This window comes from Lycium ferocissimum, chromosome 5 (genome assembly GCF_029784015.1).
Source record: "Lycium ferocissimum isolate CSIRO_LF1 chromosome 5, AGI_CSIRO_Lferr_CH_V1, whole genome shotgun sequence".
Classification (NCBI taxonomy): Eukaryota; Viridiplantae; Streptophyta; class Magnoliopsida; order Solanales; family Solanaceae; genus Lycium; species Lycium ferocissimum.
The window spans coordinates 64,628,554-64,648,953 of record NC_081346.1 but is presented as its reverse complement, the minus strand read 5'-3'; the positions used below and the strand labels follow the sequence as shown (position 1 = coordinate 64,648,953).

At 34.7% G+C, this 20,400-nt stretch overlaps 1 protein-coding gene and 1 long non-coding RNA gene across 2 annotated transcripts; one reads left to right on the top strand and one right to left on the bottom strand.

The window, feature by feature from the left end:
- Positions 1 to 1,492: 1,492 nt before the first annotated feature.
- Positions 1,493 to 5,265, top strand: LOC132057075 (uncharacterized). The gene is made up of 6 exons (XM_059449512.1): positions 1,493 to 1,691; positions 2,544 to 2,610; positions 3,452 to 3,621; positions 4,282 to 4,342; positions 4,624 to 4,681; positions 4,948 to 5,265. Exons 1-5 carry the CDS (start codon positions 1,572 to 1,574, stop codon positions 4,638 to 4,640), a joined length of 435 nt encoding a protein of 144 aa, XP_059305495.1. The 5' UTR covers positions 1,493 to 1,571; the 3' UTR covers positions 4,641 to 4,681; positions 4,948 to 5,265.
- On the bottom strand, positions 4,312 to 4,649 carry LOC132057076 (uncharacterized). Its single transcript, XR_009415065.1, has 2 exons — positions 4,506 to 4,649; positions 4,312 to 4,465 (listed from the first exon to the last, which is right to left on the bottom strand). It is a non-coding gene; the product is annotated as an uncharacterized LOC132057076 (long non-coding RNA).
- Positions 5,266 to 20,400: the final 15,135 nt, after the last annotated feature.

Here is a 20,400-nt window from a genome sequence, read left to right as displayed (position 1 = left end):
GCACCTTAACTAAGTGTTGTTCCTATTGAACTCCTGAACTTGGCCTCAAGTGTATATATCAAACACAATCCGACTTACATAACATATATGGTGAGTTTCAATTTTTTTTTAGCCTTGCGCGTGAATGTCAATCGCATCCTACGTGGAAAATTCAACCAATTAAAACACCCCACACATTTTAATTATACACATCCTACGTGGGTAGGGTGTTTTATTTGGTTGGATTTTCCACGTAGGATGCGATTGACATTCATACGCTAGGCTAAAAAAATGAGACTCACCATATATATGTTATGTAAGTTAGATTGTGTTTGATAAACAACGTTGAGGCCAAGTTAAGTTATGAGCAATTTTGGTTGAGTGTCAAAATGAAAAAAAGATCAAATTTAGGAGGTTGCGTATGCATTAAGCCTATTTAAAAATTACATAAAAAATATTATAAATCGCGATAATTAACGACTTAAAAGACAGATAAAGAAACTTATTGACTCTGGACATCCCAACGGTAAAACATAACTTTGGATGTGAGAGTAATTTTTTTTCTTAACTAATTAAAGGGGTGTGGGGCGCGGGGGCGAGGGGTGTGGGGGGTGTTTGTTACTGTGGAGTAGGTTGTTCGTGGCGGTAAAAAATAGTAGGTCCCAGTAAGCAGATCCATTAATCCACGTATCACTAATCTGTTTGATTTTCCCAGGTAGGTCCCAGGTATGACTTTTTTCAGAAAAAATAACGCCGTGTAACCGAAACTGAACAACTGCATAGAAGCGGATATATCATCGGTCAACAAAAATAAAAATAAACAAATCTTCAATCTTTTTTTTTCTTTTTTCTCACATACTACTCCCTCGTAAAAAAAACTTTAGCTGTATCGAATATTTACCCTAAATTAATTGATACATGTTATATGTATGAATATATAAATAAAATTATTTAATCATAATAAGTAAATGGATATATCTACTACTTAAAATTACTTAACTACAGTAAATTAACTAATTTGGTGTAATTACCCAGTGTGGGTAAGTATTTACCCCTACCTCATTTCATTCTAAGCGTCTTACTTTTATTCTTTGTTTATATTTAGTAAGTTAACAATAAAATATTATAATCATATGATTTTAAGGCCATTTGAGTACAATATCCACATCTCTAAATTAAAACTACAAAATTTAAAAGTCTTTCTTCAATTTTTAAATTTCGTACATAATTAAATTAAGACACTTAAATTAGAACAGAGGATTTTATATAAAAACCAAAAAAAAAAAAAAATTGTTCAATGGCGACAGTTACAAAAAGGCTAAGGCAGTTTTCTGGGCCCTTTTTTTTTTTTTTTTTCTTCACATACAATTAATTAAAATTGCGTCGCCCATCTTTTCACGTGTCTTTCTTTTTGTATTTTTCCAACTTTATTCTTTCCTTTTTCCTCTGTTTTCTGGGGAAGAAATAAAAAGCTGTGGGCCTTTACGTTTTATCTTGATCCTTTTTTTTGACGGTGGTTTTCCTATATAAACTTAGTTGAATCTTGTCAAATTTCAACAAATAATTTTCTTGAAGGAAAAAAAATAAAAATAATGGAAGGAACAAAAAAACCAACAAGTTCTTCATTTACTTCTGATCTTTTTGGTTCTAAGGAAACTTCTAATTCTTCATCTTCTGGAATTTTTGGTTCTATTTTCCCTCCTCCTTCTCAGGTATGTTTTTTTTTTGGTTATATGATGAATTTTTTCTTGACCAAATTTGGGTTTGTGATAAATTTTGTAATGAATGATTGTATTTTATGTTGTCGGGTTTTGTTCATTTTTTCCATTTTGCTCTGTTTTTCTTTTTATGCAAGGTTTGATTTTTTTTCTTGACAAATTTTGGGTTTTCAATGAATTTTGTAATGAATGATTGCATTTCATGTTGTGGGGTTTTGTTCATTTGTAAGGAATGATTGTATTTTGTGTTGTGGGGTTTTATGCATTTTTTTATTTATTTTGCTCTGTTTTTGTTATCCACAGATTTGGTATACATGTAAATGATTAACATTTGTTTGTTGTTTAAGAAGAAAAAAAGATTTTTTTCTTGTATTTATTATTGTGTTACGACCCTATTCTTTGTTTATCTGTTTCCAAGTTTGTATTTTTCTTGATATGTTGTTGTTTGATAACAAAATAGATTTGGTGAAAATTGAAAAGAAAAATTAATAGGAAGAAAAGAAAAGAGTGGGGCTTTGAGGATATTGTAGCCCCGATTCCCTTGCAGAATTTTGGATTTTTATGTTAAAGTGACCTAATTGGTTAAAGTTGTAGAGGGAAATGAAGAGCTTACTCAATTTGAGAAATTTTTTCTATGATAGACAGAATCTTTTAGACAAGAATAGAATATGAAAAAGCAGAAGTTGCTATATTCTATTGGTGTACTTTAATTTAGTGATGCCTTTTGACAAAGATAATGCCAAACTTAAAGGAGATGCTAGAATTTGGATGGGAATGTTCTTTCCAAGTATTTTGGATCTCATATTTGGCTATGTTCTCATATACCTTAATTCCTTTCTTGTTAAGGGGCATGGATCAGTGAATTCCGAGCAAGCGAAGCAAGATTCTGTGATTCATGCAAGAAATGCTAAAGGTTAGTGATGTTATAGCTTTGGGGTTAAGGCTTAATATTCTTCTTACTTTTCTCTAAGATTATCACGTTCAAAATCCTGTTATGTGCATCTGATTTATGTGATACCATGAACGTGTATACGCACATATAGCTTATTTTTACATGTCATATCCAGGGTTTGTGAGATTATAAGCGCTCTATAGCTGATGAATTGTTACAGCTTCAGTTTGGTTTTTCACCCTGCCACGCAGTGAAAATATTACCATATCTCGAGTTAAATAAACTGACATTGCAGGAAGAGTGGGATTATTGTGACAATTTTACTAAACACTAAATTCTTTTTCTCTTCAAGTGAACAAAGATACATAAGAATGAGGTGGTTCATCGGTAAATACTTATCCACACCTATAGTGGAAAATTTAACCTTAGCAGATACAAATTAAAGTGAGAATACATATAACAACCATGATTAAGTAATAAATGCGTACATGAATGACACCTATCTTGCATTTGTTGGTTTGATGTAAAAGTGGGCGCGGATAATTATTTACCGTCTTTCAAAGGTCTCTTATTTTGCTAGCTTTGTTTTCAAAGCTGAATTTCCCTCTAAAGGTGGCGCTTTCCATAAAATCCGAGCTAGTTCTTGTGTATTTGATTTGTATTATGTTGACTTCATAAGAGAACTGAGAGAGATCAATTGTTATTCCTAATTGAATTCCCTGAAATTGTTTGGCAAAGTTCCATTACTGTCTGGAAGGATACAAGGATTTCCGAAATATCAATTCTTAGTTTATCTAAGGGCTTTTATATTTTTCTCTCTGAAATTGCATCCAGATTCATAAGTTTCAAACTCTTTTTGCAGGAAGTACTCCTAACAATGAAGCTTCCAGCCAGGCCGCACAAAACAAGCAGCCTAGTTCGTTTTATCAGAATGAGAAAGTACAGCCATGCCATCTTAGCTCATCGATATACTACGGGGGTCAAGATGTCTATTCATTTCCCCAAAATAACCAGAACTCTACATACACAACTGTGAGTACATATTCACATGTAGTCAAAGAAAACAATGGTGCCGTAATTTGATCTATTAGTGCAATGCTTCTGTGTTTACTAATGCTCCTAAACACTAAAAAGGGCAGAAGGTTCCTTTTTTAATGATCTTTTGATCCTTGCAAGATGATGTAGTTTTAGAACAATAAGTGTCTGTATTGTGTTATATCACATGATAAAAGTATCTTAGAGGCAAATTTGGAGTTAGAATCAGTGGGGTCATACTTCATAGTGGTTATGTTCGATTATGTACATTGTACATTTACTATATATTCACTATATTTAATTTCATATACATGCGCAAACACGTTCAAATCAAAAGAGTGGGTTCAATTGAATGTGTTTGAGAGTTATATCGATAGGATTAATATTCAAGAACGTGGAGGAAGCCTCGATTTTAGGTGCTGAAGCTGTCATTGAGGAAATAGATGATCTGTTTTTACTCCCTACCAGTATGAGGGCACTTTAAAAATTCATTGTTAAGCTTATTTTAATTAGAGTTATCTATGAAAAAAGAGAAAAGGTATAGTCAATTAGGCAAGGCTAGAACCATCATCTGGATAGCAATATTTGTTTTAAAGGCTATTGCTTGCTTATTCTGATGTTTCAAATTTTTTCTTCTTCAATTTCGTTTGCGTGCAGTTCAACAAAGATAATGGAGAAGATGATTCCGGAAGTGCGTCTCGAGGGAACTGGTGGCAAGGTATGTAGCTTTGGGTTTTTTTTTTTTTTTTTTTTTTTTTTTTAACCAAGAAATTCCCGAGGGCCAGCTGACGCACGGTTTGAAACTCAGTGGATAATAGGCCCATCTCTCTGCCATTATCCACTTAAAATATAACTTTTGTCTACGATAGAGTTCGATCCACTTAAAATATAACTTTTGTCTACGATAGAGTTCGAACTCGTGACGTATGCCGAATGTTCTTATATGAGTATTGATGAAATCTCATTCTTATCAACAAGACATGGTTTTTCATTTTGCAGGGTCTCTTTACTACTAAGAGCTGACCACCAAATAGCATGGATGTTACATATACTCAAGGTATACAAAGGACTTGGTTATATTCTCTTATTCTTGATAAGAGTTCCTTTGGTCTTTTTACTTTTTTTTTTTCTTATCAATGCTACCGCAAATTCCAAGTTTCAAATTCCTATAGGCATTTGCTTGTTGGTTTTAATCTTATCATAATTCCCATACACAATTTTTTATTATGCTGGGAGAAACATACTAACAGAACTTCATTTTCTTTTAATTTTGTATATGTTTTTCTAATTTTTTCTAATTTATCTTCTTTTTTCTTGTGGCAGGAAGTTAAATATATATAGAGAAGCAGTTATCTACCTCAATATTAAAGGAGGACGATTACTAGTAATTAGCTAAATATATAAACCACTAGTTGGTTGGACTTTACAGATTATTATAATTATTAGTATATGTAATTGTAGTTAATTAGTGTTTTTCTCTTACTTTCCTTGTAAAGGACTATAGACCTTGTGCACTTACTTTTATAATGTAATGTAAAGACGTTCTGTTTAGGAACTATAGCTTACAACTTTTGTGCTTTGAAGACTTCTTTTTGGACTTCAAATCCTTTTCTTTTTTGTTGAAGAAAATATGATTTTATACTTTCTAAAGTTCCTAATATCCTGTCTAATTGTAGTTTATGGTTTTATTTAGGGCTGGGCATAAATACCGAAAATTGAAAAATCAAATTAAACCGAACCGAAACTTCAACAAATCGAACCGAACCGAACTAGTTTGGTTCGGTTCGGTGTTTGGTGTCCATCGTCAAAAAATTGAAACCGAAATAGCCGAACCGAAGTTTGATAAAACCGAACCAAAAAATCGAACGGGCACCGAAATTTAATACATTATCTAAAAAAATTAAAATAGTCCAAGCTCATTAAGTTTAAAGCAAAAAAAAAAAAACCCAATTGTAATAAGTCCTCTTTTGCATTTGTATCCCTAATTTTCCACTTCAATTGAAAAAATCAAATATTCTTAATAAAGAAAGGTAACTAGGATGTCTCTTAAGGATTAATGTATGTCCTTTATGTGTTTTCTTAATTATTTTTACGGTATGCATATAACACCTAGTAATCCTATGTCATGATTATAGTTTTCTGTTCTTGTGTATCCTGTTTGTTTGATTTTAATTTCAATTTATCAGTTTTATGTTTTATTGCTTTTGAGAATATGAATTAGTATCAATGGAATCGCTTCTAATATTATATTAAAAAAACCGAATTGAAAAAACCGAAACCGAACCGAACCAAACTTTAAAAAATCGAAACCGAAAGAACCGAACCGAACTAGTTTGGTTCGGTGTTTGGTGTCCACCTTCAAAAAATCGAACCCGAAGTAGCCAAACTGAAGTTTGATAAAACCGAACCGAAAAACCGAACGCCACCCCTAATTTTATTGATGTATATATTATTCTACTGGAGTCGAATTCAAAGAGATTGAGACTACACAGGAAGTATCTTGTGGTTTGTGGAATTGTTTGTGTCCATTCCTTTATAAGTGTTAAATCAAATCCAATGAATGTGCCCCATGAGAACACGTGTTATGTTTGTAACAAGTCCAAGAATTTGTCTGAGAGCTGTCTACTGGGAAAATCGAGTCCGGAACAAAAATGCCTTCAAAAAAAATTATTTGAACCAAAATACCTTAACAAAAAAAACTGTTATAAAAGTACATTTAGCGCAGTAAAATACTGCGCTAAAGCACTTAACCGTAACGGTACCGTTAAGTGCTTTAGCGCAGTATTTTACTGCGCTATAGTAGTTAGCTTGAAGCACCTTTAGCGCAGTAAAATAATGCGCTATAGATAGTTGGGTTTTATCTATAGCGCATTATTTTACTGCGCTATAGTAGTCCGCCATTTTTCAACTTACATTTTCACTCCTTTTTACGTAGTTTAGCCGTATATTAATCATGCTTTGAGACTCCGGAACTTCAATATTTTATATAGAATCCTACTTATATTTGTACAATTAATAAGATAGGCTCAATACATAAAGAATACGCAATACTTTGGATTGTCGTTTTAGTGGTTAAAAAGTGCTCGAAGTCCTTTTTTGTTTGAAGACTTGTAGTCATTAACTTTACGTTATTTATCTTTTAGGGTTTCGTCTTATTTTTAAATTAATGCTTAACTTTATTTCGAACGTGTCACCTTTTTTTTTTTTTATCAATTTAGGATGTGAAACTATAAACAATAATAAAAACTAAGATAATATGTATAAATATGCAAAAAATATATAATATTTACGATAAATTGTATAACACTAATGTATATACACTATCGAGGATGGGTTCCACATGTAGTATGCCGGATACTATCCCTAGGCCTAAGGCTCATGCCATCCCCACCGCCCTCGCCATCGTCTCCATCGTCCTTCTTCCTCTTAATAACCGGGCGCTCCAAGTCATGATCATCTCCTCTTCCCCTGGCCCGTGCGCCCTTGACTAGAACGTGCTTCTTCTTGGGATCTGTTGTTCCCACCGGCACGCTCGTAACCTCGGCCGAGATAGGTCTCGGAAACTCGACCTCTTCCTCGTCGGGAGTCGCCACCGCAGGCGCCGAAGGATGAAATTGAAAAGTATATAAATATTAGTACCATTTCTTATTTATATTGAATACATTAACGTTATTTATTTAATCAAACCTGTGTGTCAACGGGCGCCCGAGTAGGCTCTGAGATGGGTCCGTAGGCTCCTCGGATGGGTGTGGTGGTGAATATGAGGTAGTCTCTCCGGACGAGATCTTTATTCGAAGTCCAAGTAAAAGTTATAAAAATTAAATAAATATTTACCTTATATTGAATAAAAGTAGTTTTAAATAAAAAACTTACGCGCCTCGGTAGTCTCATGAGAAGACACCTCTGCCTCGGCAGGCTGACGAGAATGCTCCTGAATGGGTCGCTCCTGTGGACCCACTGGCGCCGAATCCTAAAATATCAAAATAACGAAATAATAAGTAACATACATATTTAAAATAAGTACTTTAAATAATCAAATATATATATATATATATATTAAATATTGACCTTATGTTGAATAAAAGAAATTTTAATAAAGAGCTTACCTGTGGCTCAGTGGTCATATGGGAAGACACCGCTGGCTCGACAGACCCATGAGAAACACCTGAGTGGGTGGTGTCATACCCTATTTTAAACAGGGTCAAAATAGTTTACAACATCCCGGTAATTCCGGGGTTATTTAAAGTTAAGGAGTCGCCACCTAATTATTTATGGTGAATTAGGGCACCTAAGGTTAATTAAAGTAATTATCTAAAGTTGATTTTAAAAGTCTGCGAAACTTAAAATTCTGGGTACGGGTTCAACTAACCTAGAGGGAAGGTATTAGGCATCCTCTAAGTTCCATTAACAATGGTTAATCCGACCGGACTTATAATTAATTAGGCTAAGTGTAAGTATGACATTTTAAAAATAACTTATAAATATTGCTAAAGTTTAAAGTAGGATGTAATAATGTAATTTAAAATAAAACTTGTAGAAAGTATGATAATTTGCATATAAGTAATAGTTTTTGAGATGAGATTTTAGTAGTTTTGAACTTTGGATAAACCATATTATAGCAATGTAGAAAATCTAGATGTATAAATAGGATTCAAAAAAGAAATGAGTTTTCTTTTCCCTTTTTATTTTTTATTAACTATGCTTAGCTAAAAGTCTACATGATTGATTCAAACTTTGAAAAGTTATCTATAAAATATACTTGAATTTATACTTGCATATTTTGGTGATGTTTTGAAATTAAGATAGTAATAAATAGGACATAACTCCTTTAACTCAAAATATACTATTTAAAGATCAATTATCTTGAAAATAAATATTAAGATACCATAAATAACTATAATATAACGGGAGAAAATGAAACTTATGGTATTAATTGTTAGTTCTTCCTACCCGTTTACTAAACTAAAATCCTTGATGTCTAGAATTTATCTAAATTACTAAAAAGATAAAATGTTAGTCATACAAAACAAATAAAAACACATAACAATAAAAATAAAGAAGAGAGTAAAAAGGGTAAGTGGATTTGGCCCATTTATTAGGGCTGCTGTTGTCCGTTCACTGTTGGTTGTTGGGCTTTGGCCCAACTTTTCTTTTCATGTTGCTGCGGACAGATCTGGACAGAGGAAGGAGTGGTGTTTCGTTGGGCCTTGGCCCAACACCGAATATGGGAGAAGACGACGAGTCGCTTGGACCCGTATGCGAGATGTCATGCAAAAAATAAAGGAAAAGGATTAGTACGTAATCAGTGAATAAAGCTAAGCAATGTATAATGTAAGTTGGAAACAACCAATGGATTACGCGTATATTGTGTCTATGTAAGTATGCCTCTTGTGTGCACATTTATAAAAATATACTAAACCTTTACATACTTATACATAGTCAAAAGAAAAGAAAAGGTAACAGACATATTATGGAGCTTTCAAGCGCATGTAGTCCAATCTTTAGAAAAAGCAACGATTATTAGCATCAAACCATAATAACGAACAGCCAACAATGCAACCTCGAATAACCAAATTCACAGTCAAGAAATGTAAAACTTCGAACCAATAACCAATTATAGTGGAAGATAATTTCAGCACGCGTTCAAAGAGTGACAGTATTTGGCCTCAAAATTAACCAAACTTTAGTTCAAAACAATGCTACAGCCGACGGTTAAGCCTAGAGAATTCTATGAGTATGATTATGCTTCCTAACATTCAACATAACAACTTAGCAGATAAGCAGTACAGCAGTAACTATCGACTCGAATCATAACCCTGTGGTAGTTTAAAAGATAATAGGAACAACACAGAAAGGCCGGGATAACTTACTTTGGTAGGCCAAGACTTAACGACAAAAACAAGGAAAAACATTTAGACTTAATGTCATCTATTGATGGCAGATCTATCAAACAGGACTCAACCACATACCAAACTGATTGAAAGTATGAAAACGAGCTGATTCAAGGGATAGAAACACATAATACGCGAAAAGGAAAAATCGGGCAGTACGCATACCAACGCAAATTTGGTTGTTCATGCAAACAAAGAAAATAAGAAACAGCGTAGTGTAATAGTAAAGCAAACGCGGACAGCAACCTTTCTTTAAATAAGTACTGAAACAGAGGATCGACCCAGCCAAGAGAATAAATACTTGTTGAGAGTTTGTGATAACTGAGTCAACCTAAAGCGATTTCCACATTTAATACGGTAACAACTAAACACAAAGCTAAGTTCATGTAGTAAGGTGGATATAGAAGGAGTTACGAAAACATGCACAAACAAACAAACTAAACTTGGTCAAAGTACATGAAAACGATTACTATCTATTCGAATTCGAAATCACTCTCGTACCCCAACTCCGCAAATCTCATTTTACTCGCTTAGAAACTAGACTGATGGGTTACGACATTGTTTTAGCCATATCAGCGATATACAGAAGATATATACACCAATGAGATGTATATCTGATGTATATCGAATGTATATCTTCTTCCTACTTTGATAATCTATTGTATATCCTATGTATATTCGACTTTAAAAATAAGTTCTAAGTCCTGGAAATTCAGTCCAAACATTCAAGCTGCAGTATATGTCTTTTCAAACTCATTTTAGCAGTCCACATCCTATCCTAACAACTCCCAAACATCAAGCAAACAAAAGATGACGACAAAGAATTACATACTACTAAAGATACAGCAGAACAAGCTAAAATTTCTAACTAAGCAGAAATTAAAGACGACAAGTAACAGGCGTATCGAAGTTTACCTTTGTTGTGTGCAGTGAAGTGAGGCGTCGAAGTTGTTGAATCTACTCTCGTTAGGAACAGGTTAGGATTCGACACAGATAAGCTCTGAAACCGCTGTCGCGGTTAAAGTTCACCCAGACAGAATGGAACGTTTAGACGATCTTAGAGTTTAGAGTGGTAAAAATGAGAAATTGTAAAAATATGCTAAGGATTCTGATAAAAAATGTTCAAGACCAGATTAAAAAGAAAAGGAAAACTCAAGACTTAGTAAGAGAAAATGTTCATGTCCCCCCAAAAATTCCCCAATCCGTCCTTTTCGGCTGAAGACTATGTCCATATTTATAGTAGATGACACTAGGGTTTATCACTCATTTTTAGGCGGGATTTGAAATTGAATGCCTTTCAAATCCGAACGTTGGAGGCCTTCACGTGGTTGATTCAGCCTTTACTCCAAGTGGTTCGAATTTTCCCTGGTCTTTGAGGGGTTTTAACTCATTTGAAAGCGGAAAAAGGAATGCTCTTCTCTGTCAATCGACAGAGAAGCAGATAAGGAGACTTGTTATACGGAAATGGGGAGGCACAAATCTGGAACAAAAAAAAAGGACTAAACTTTTGCCTAAAATGGATGAAGGAGAGAGGAGTTGAGCGTGAAGGGAGAGAGAGAGGGAAACGGCTGAGGCAAAGAGAGAGAGATAGGGATTTAGGTTTTAAAAATGGGCCGGGTCGGTGTTGAGAGGTGTTGGCCTGGTCGGGTAATTGAGAAATGGGCTGGTAGTTTTAAATATATGGACCGATTGGTTAGTTTGGTTGAATTTCCATGGCCATTTCTTCCTTTAATTAACTTCTTTCGGGCTTCTAATTTGATAACTAATACAATATATATTATGCGAAGATAATTAGTAGTTAATAAGGTTTTATCAAAATGTTGTCTTGTAATTAATTTAACGAGTTCGAACCCGAAAATGAAACGATGACTAACCGTTTAAAATTTGTGACAAAGTAATGCTCATAATGGTTGAAAATAAGAGTAGAGATATTAATAGTAGTAGTAATGAAAAATAAGGTATTTAGCTTGTCAGTAAATTTAGAAGCCCGAGTAAATTAAATAAAGGAGGGACAAAATTGGGTGTCAACAGGTGGCTCTGGTGGACCCGCTGGCGCCGAATCCTAAAATATAAAATATTACTAAATAATGAGTAACATATATATATTTAAATAAATAATTTAAATGAACAAATAAGCATTTTAAATACTAACCGGATAAAAAACTCATCGAAGTCAAGAATCTGGGTCCCTCTAAATTCCTCACGGCCGCTCATCGCCCAATGAAGCGCGTAACGCCGCCCAATCAACGTTATCACGCCCTCCACGTATGCATTCTCGCTCGGCCGTGATGACGACCCGGGCATCTCGCAAGCAAGAGCGCCGGCGTAAACGTAGGTGAGTCCCCGGGTGAGCCGGCACCGGCCCGGAACGGCCGCGATGGACTGACAGCCGAACGCCCGCCGGAATGGGGATCGGCCTCATCCGCCTCGTCTACCGATGGTGTCCTCCACCACCAAGTCCTCCGGCGCGCACCGCGGCCTCTACGCGCACGGTGTCCCCCGGCGGACGGCGTCCTGCGCGGCCAAAGACGACCACCTCTCTCGGAGCACCCGGTCCTCCTCCCGGCGTCGCTCGATAGTCGCCCTCCCGGAATGTGCTCCTCCCCCGCCCCTAATCTCGCCCTGCCCGCCGGATACCATCCTCCGATATCCGTACCATCTCCGCCGCAAGCCCCGCAAGTCCAGGGTACGGCATATGCTCTAACCCCAACATGCGTAAACGCTGTACGGCCACCAGCTGCATTTGTGTTCAACAGAAAAAAAAGTTATTTTTTAAAACGTAACATTCAATGCGATTAAATAAATCTAAATACGATAAACTTACCAATACCTCGTACTGCCCGGCGAGTGCTGAGTATCCAACATCCCTAGGACGCAGCCGGGTTGCCGATCAATCGGCGTGTGATCCGATGATACCGGCGCATGTAATGTTCAACGGGAGTCAAATGGCCGACCACGGCCCAAAGTGCCCAACTTCGTGTTCTCACCCGGAGTCGAACATCCATGAAAGCCGTAAAATCATCATCAACGGCGGCCGATCGTCCCGCTAGTGGTGTCGGAGCTCATGACGGACGTCGGGGGGTATACTGCGTGCGCCGCAAACCGTCGTAAGACACGCTTGGGCATGTGCTCCCTACGATGTCCGGGTGTATCAATGGACACCGCGACCTCCAAACCCCCGACCGCCCTACGTAGGCGCGGTAAACCATCTAATATAACGACCGTACGGCGTCCATATAAATAGCTGCATAACATATACATACAAATCAGTGATCACCAAGTCGAAAAGACGTTTAATTAAATTATTAATGTAAATTTAAATTGTTTTACCGCATCGTCCGTCATGTGATCAAGCTGGTCCCGGAATGGTAGAATATTGTGGTGCGTATTCACATCCCGATCAAAACCCGCTGTCCACCTCCTCGCATAAGGCATGTCAATCTCGAGGTGATGCCTAGGTGTGGGCTGAAAAGACAGCATCCTCTCCCATGCCCATAACTGTACAGCGATATTAGAAAATACGATTTTTAAGTCGTCATTTCAAGAGTTTTGTCTACATTAAAGGAAGGCACACTTAAAATATTACCTGGAGAACAGCAAAAAATCCACACACATCTCTGACAACACCAATAGACGCTCGGCACAGGCATCTGTAAAGATACGCTAAAACAGCCCCCCCCCCCCCGGCTGTAGTCTCCCAGGCGGTCCAGATGCTCCAAGAAAATCAAATAACGTAAGCTGACAAAGGCATCCGATGAATTCGGGAACAAGATACCCCCGAATATAATAAGCAGGTACAAACGGGCATGACGATCAATAGCGTCCTGCGGGGTGTCGTCATCAACCGGATCAAGACCCTCCAAATAAGTGCAAAGTGCACTAATCCGAACCCTACTCTGTCCTGAAATCTGGCCCTGGGCAACAGGCACGAAGTGGGTGAGCCTAGTCAACTCTGTCGCCCACGTCTGACCAGGAGGAGGCTCGTACCGAGTGTATAATGGCTCTCCATCTACCCGCAATCCAAAGAGGACCTCCACATCCTGAAGTGTAATCGTGGCCTCACCAGTGCAAAGATGGAAGGTATGTGTCTCTGGCCTCCACCGCTCAACCATGGCTGTGATTAGCGCCCAATCATGTTGTACCCGACCAACGAACACGCAACGGTAGATGCGCCCCGAAACAATATCTCCAAGACGCTGGGGTGGCGGGGGTGCTCGCGTAAAAAGAGTCCAAGCTCTGCACCTACGGGGGCGGAGCCTAGGTAGATATCCCTATCGACCCATAATAAGTCGACCTATGATTGTCTTGCAAAGACAATGCGATCTATCGAGGGTCCCGGTGAACGAGGGCCCCGTGAGCATCGGGCCCGAGGGAACATCGGGGCCGGGGGAACATTCGGATCCATGAAAGAGTCCTCCGCACAAACTAAATTAGTCATTATTCTTGAAATGAAAGATAAATTATATTAACTAATTAATAATTTGTAGGGAATATGTGAATTATGTAGTATTATATCTTGTGAATAATTAACATGAGATATGCGAGAAATTTAATATGTGATAGTAAGGACACATATGTGATGGCAAAGACTTTTAAGTTAATTACTTTTGAATTATGTGATGGCAAAGACTTGTTAAGTTAATTAGTTTGAGAATCGAAATTCAGTAGTAATATTTGTTTAGAACTCTATTTTGAATATGTGATATATTTTTAGTTGACCAAATAGCCAACACAACTACGATAAAATTAAACTAAAAGAGTATATTCGTCGACCACATATTTTCCTACAAACTTTACATTTTTTTTGCTAGCTTATGTATTTATGAAAAGAAGAACTTTAACTATTTTTTTTTAAGATAATCTTTTTTTATTTAACATATATATATCCATGCTTTTAAAATTATATAGATAACAATTCATAATGATTTACAACTTATCTGGATGGTTGTTACCTATTGTATTATATTATGTTGTTAATTTAAATACAATGTTTGTTTTGATTGTTACTTTAATATTATTTTTATGTAACGACGAAAGGTCCTATTTTATGTAACCACTGATTTGGTCCTATACAATATGACACAATACGAAAAATGTCAAAACAATACATAACAATCATCCAATCAAAGTGTTAAAAACATAATAATTCATTACCAATCAATTTCTTTCAATTCATAAACAATATTTAACAACTAATAAATTCATAATCAATATTTAACAAAATAATAATTTATTAACAATTCATAAATAATTAACAAATTAACAACTCATAAACATATAACAAATTAACAATTCATACACATTTAACAAATTAACAATTCATAAACATTTAACAAATATTGAATTAAACCAAAAAAAAAAAAAAATCGGAACGGTGGCAAAAGCCATTGCCCAGTCCGAAAAAGAACCAATTTTTTTTTTTGAAACATAGCAAGGATTAAATGTTAAGCATGCTTAGAATATAATGTATATAACAAAATAATAACAAAAGTTGATAGTAGAAAACCTTAATCGAAGATTTTTTGTAGAGTTATTTTAATCGAATTGTACGCCGCTTTTTCCCAAAATTTGAACTTAGAATCTTGCTCCTCGACTTGAATATACCGAGAATCTAAACTTTCCGGACGAAATTTAATAGAAAATGACGTTTTTGGATGTGGGACCACCTCATTTTTTGTTCGTCAATGGCGGTTTCTATTTTTTTTTTTTAAACCACTGGAGGGACCAGTGGTGGAACCCGATGGGTTTATGTTGAAGGGTATAGCGCAGTATTTTACTGCGCTATAGGTGAGAGAATAACTATTATAGCGCAGTAAAATACTGCGTTATATGTGAGAGAACAGAAGTACTATAGCGCAGTAAAATACTGCGCTAAAGCACTTAACGGTACCGTTACGGTTAAGTGCTTTAGCGCAAGATATTTCGCGCTAAAGGTACTTTTGTCACATTTTTTTTGTTGGGGCTAAAGGTACTTTTGTCACATTTTTTTTGTTGGGGTATTTTGGTTCAATTTTTTTTTTTTTTTTTTAAGGCATTTTTGTTCCGGACTCTGGGAAAACCATATAAGATCCTATGACTTATGAGTTGAAGCCACGTTTGTGACTCCAAATGACGACAACAATTGTCTCTTACACTTGTCACCTCTGGTGAATAAATGTGTTCTGATAAGGTTTCTGCAAGGGCAATAAAAAGGGTAATTCGTGTTAGCGCTGAAAAGTCCGACTTTAGGGTACAGTTTTTTTTTTTTTTTTAATATATTTTTTGCCAAAATGAGCTTGATCATTTTTAGGGCTCGAATTCGAGACCAGTAGTTAAGAATGAAAAAGTACTTATTAGTGATAGCAATGAAAAAGACTCGTTTCTTACCAAAGACGATTTCATGCTTAGAACTCGAACCTAAAATTTCTGGTTATGAAATGGATCCATCATAAATTGGTGGTGACAATAGAAAAGATTTGTTCCTTACTATAGGAGATTTCATTACGGGGCTCAAACTTGAGATTTATAGTTAAAAATAAAGAATATTGACCATCTCATAACAACTTTTATGGTAGCAATGAAAAAGACTTGCACGCTCCTCATAAGGAAGGAGCCAGGGACTAAGGTACAGGTTCGATCGAATTAAGTAACTTTTATCTAAATTCTATGTTTTTCTTAAGAAATTCATTTAATATGTTCAAATTATACAATTAGAACTTTGTATACATCGGAAATATAACATTACACGTGGCATGCAGAGGAAGGACATGTGGCAGACCGGGGGGGGGGGGGGTCCAACAATGGTGTGATGTTTGATTTAATCCGGAAGGAATGATTTCGTACAAACCCGGGTCAAATGTTACAGAGCAATTGATACGGGTCATTTATAAACAACAAATGTTACGTAATCAGTCTGGATTCGGAGCTAAAACGTTACAATTCTGCATCAAAAGTAGCATTTATTGGTTATTATTACTCATTATTGGGCTTGATTTACAACTCAAAGCTAGCAATCATCAACTATAAAAGGAGCATAAGCTCAATGTAATAGGCATCAAGAAATATACATCTTTCACATAGTTATACAATTTCATTATGATTATTAACAAAATTGTTCTTTTGTCATTCTTTTTTTTTCCGAATCCATAAAAGTTTCACAAGGCTAAGTGTTTAACCGGAGGAACATTCATCGAAGGATTTCGTCCGAGCTCATATGGCCGAGGCTTATTTTATTATTTTCTTGCTTTAAATTCGCTTGATTTCATTACTAATTGCTATTATTTTGTACTTACTTATAACAAATCAATTTACGTATCCTTTAAACCACTAACAAATTTAATTGTACCTTTTTGGGGTAAACAAACCTATTAACTTAAAAGGGAGATTTGAACCATAAACTTTAAATTCTAGCTCCTTACCAATGAAGGCTTCATTATCAGGACTTTGAATTTGAATTGTTTTCGTATAAAACTTGCTCTACCAAAAGCAACTTCATTTCTAAGGTTCAAGTCTAAAATTTCTTATTCAGGATAGGAGGACACTTATCAGATATTATCCCCACGCCAATGAAAGAGACTTTAACATTTGGATGTTAGTATAGTCCTGCTTCTGTGGGTATAGGTCAAGATCAACCTTATCTATGGATATTTTATTCTTGGCAGTTCTCTTTGAATATCATTTTGGTTACTTTGTTATCTTTAACTGTAACATGAAAGCTTTATTTGCTTCTCTTTTTGGTTCATTGTCCAATCAAGATTAGACATCATTATCTGTTCCATTTCAAAAAACTCAAAAACTATGCGTGCAGATAGAAAACTCTTGGTTAAATACTACTACAATGTTACTGTTGGAAGTTAATTGGAATCACATGTGCTTTCAATATCTTATCCATTTGTTGGTCCACCGACTAACCGTCTAAAACTGACTTATCTTTTATGGATAGCTTTAACCGAATTGTTCTATCCCCCTCTAAAAGTTTTCTTAAAAAAAGACAGGTTAATATGAGGACAAGAGAAAAGTCCAATCAAAGCTTAATTGCTAAATATCTGTATATGTGTCGATATATTAATATCCAGCATTGAATATGTTTTTTTTTTTTTTTAGCCTAGAGTCTATTCGAAAACAACCTCTCTACCCCACAAAATAAAAGAAAGGTCTGCGTACATCAATTCTACCCTTCTCAAACTCCACTTATAAATTACACTAGGTATATTATTGTTGTTGTTGTTTCGATATACTAATATGTGTGTTGTTTGTTGTGTTAATATGTAGACAGCGAGTCAAGACACCGATCAAATTAAAATGAGAATACATATCACTTACCATATCCATATGAATTGTGAGAAACGTTCAAGTATAGAGGTTTTGATTATTGCATATATATATATATATATAGAAGCATAATCCATATATATATTTGAATAGAAGCATAATATATACATATGTACTCAAGAAACTGAAATTTGTAAGAGTATAGCACAATGAGCTAAGCCGCTATGTCACAATGGAGCAATCACTTGATGGTGCTTTTTATTATTTTCTGTAGGCCTTTTTCTTGTAATCAGAAAATTTTCGAGGCCCAGCTGACGCATAGTTTTAAATTGATGGGATAATTGCTTCATCTCTTTATTCTTTTTTACTTAAATATCAATTTTTTTTTATATATATACATATATATTTATATATTCACTAGTCTTTATGAACGTGCAGTTGCACGTTATTCCCAAAGAATCTCAATCATAGGAACAATTACTTTAGATAATATTATTTGTAATGATATATATTTATTATATGAGTTACAAAAATATTACTATTGTATAGAATTGTATCTGCTTAATACTTCTTTGCAATTGATGTTCCCAGTATTTATTTTTTTCTCCTTTTATTCATATAGAAAATATGTTACAATTAAGGTAATTCAATATTAGAGATTAAGTGACCATAATATTAATTTAATTGTCATTTACATATACAAAAGTATTGAAAATCGTTACTAAAAAATTACTATAAGAATATCAATCAATTTTAAGAATACTTAGTCAAAAGTAAGATATAATAATATTTTCTATTAAGAAATCAAGTACATAAAAAAAAAAAAAAAGGTACATCCAAACAAACCATAAATAAGTATATATCAATTCACTTATATGCTCTCCATGAAAAATAAGTTAACGTAACTAAACAAACCACAAAATACAGATATAGGAAAAAAAAAACTCATACCTTATCCTACGCAATGCAGATTGTTAAATTTTTATTGTGTGCTTACAGATAGCAGTGAAATCTTTTATATATGAGCAAAGAGGTTCTAAGAATTTGACTCCCATATAAACTTTCATATTCCCGGAAGATTGAAGCATAAAAAGCTCCAAGAAAAAAAAATATTAAAGTTAGAAAGAAGAGAGGGAACATAATGCTAAAAGCATGCCAGAAACGTGAGCTATAATGACATAATTGGGTAATTTCTAGTGTTATACAAACATACAATTAGAGATTGTAGTGTTCTATTCAAGTTCCAGTTAGTTAATTCCACAATCTTAAAGATCATAATTGAAAATATTGGTTTACCTTATTATACAAAAAAATTTAGCAATGGTTATACCAATAATGCCTGCAACATAAAACAAAATCACGTTATTAGAAAACGAATTAATTACTTCATATTGAAAAAACCACATTATTTGAGAGTAAAAGGCACGAAAAAAGAAGAAGAAAAAAATAGGTTAAAAGCTCAATATTATACGAGTTTAAGTTTTGTGCATCGTCAGTGTACAAATTTTTTTACACTATCAGGTAAATTAGAAGATAACCATGGTAATTTTATAACTACAATCTAAGAAAAATAATGAAAGACCAATAGAGTCCTAATCGTATTTTAACTAAATCAGTTCTTTCCTTTTCTTCTGAGGTAAAATTAATTTCCTTTTTTAACGTAGATCAATATCTAATGTTCTCCATGGTTTTTTTTTTTTCTGAACTAAATCATCATAATCAGTTGGGAAAAAAAATCATCATAATCAGTTTAAGTAATCAAACAAGAAACAAGGATTGTTAAATTTTTAAAGTGTTAAGTAATTCTTCAATGCTTCAAATATTGTGAACAGTAATTCCTCAACACCTTAACTATTATTGACCATATATAGGGAGCTTCTTCTGTTGTAATGGTTTGCTATTCCTCCGATCTGCTATTGCTCTTCATTTATTTTTTGATACTCTTCATGTGATTGAAATACTTAATGCGTTCTAAGATTTATAATGTAGATACTTATGTGATATTTGTTGGTTAATCATATATATGCTTCTCAATTGCAAAAAGGAAAAAGAATGAAAATGGTTTAAAACATGCTAATACGGATTACAAAGACCATGAAATAAAGAGACCATGGAGGGAGAGTTTGTAGGAGAGATAGAGTTAGATGAAGGCTTTGAAGGAGAGAGACTAGTGCACTTCAATATTTAATTTTAGAAAAAGAAAAAAGAAATATGGAAAAAATGGTTAACCTGCAATAACAGGTAAATTTTACCTGATAGTGTAAAAATTTTGTGCACTGACAATGCACAAAACTTAAACTCATATTATACATACATGCCTATGTGATGTTCATATGATTAGTTACACCAGAGAAGTGACATACTTTTACTATTAGTATGTTATTATGAGGTTGAGAAAGCTTATTCTAGCAAAAGAATATCCTGAAACATATGTCAGCTCCAAATTGACTGTAACCAAAGGTACTTCATCCAACATACATAACAGCTATCTAACTGATAATTTTCTAATCAAAGAATATGGCAAGTTGGGCAGCAAACGTTAGAGCTCCATTACTGAATATCAATTGGCCTGGCTACACAAAGCATGACTACACAATGAAAAGATTCCACGCACAGAATGCAGCGAAATTAAATT

What these genes read in the sequence shown, in the direction of transcription:
- LOC132057075 (XM_059449512.1), top strand. Translation starts at nt 1,572, where the DNA reads ATGGAAGGAACAAAAAAACCAACAAGTTCTTCATTTACTTCTGATCTT. An exon ending in TTTTCCCTCCTCCTTCTCAG is followed by an intron (nt 1,692 to 2,543) that starts GTATGTTTTTTT and finishes TTTCTTGTTAAG; the next exon opens with GGGCATGGATCAGTGAATTC. An exon ending in TCATGCAAGAAATGCTAAAG is followed by an intron (nt 2,611 to 3,451) that starts GTTAGTGATGTT and finishes CTCTTTTTGCAG; the next exon opens with GAAGTACTCCTAACAATGAA.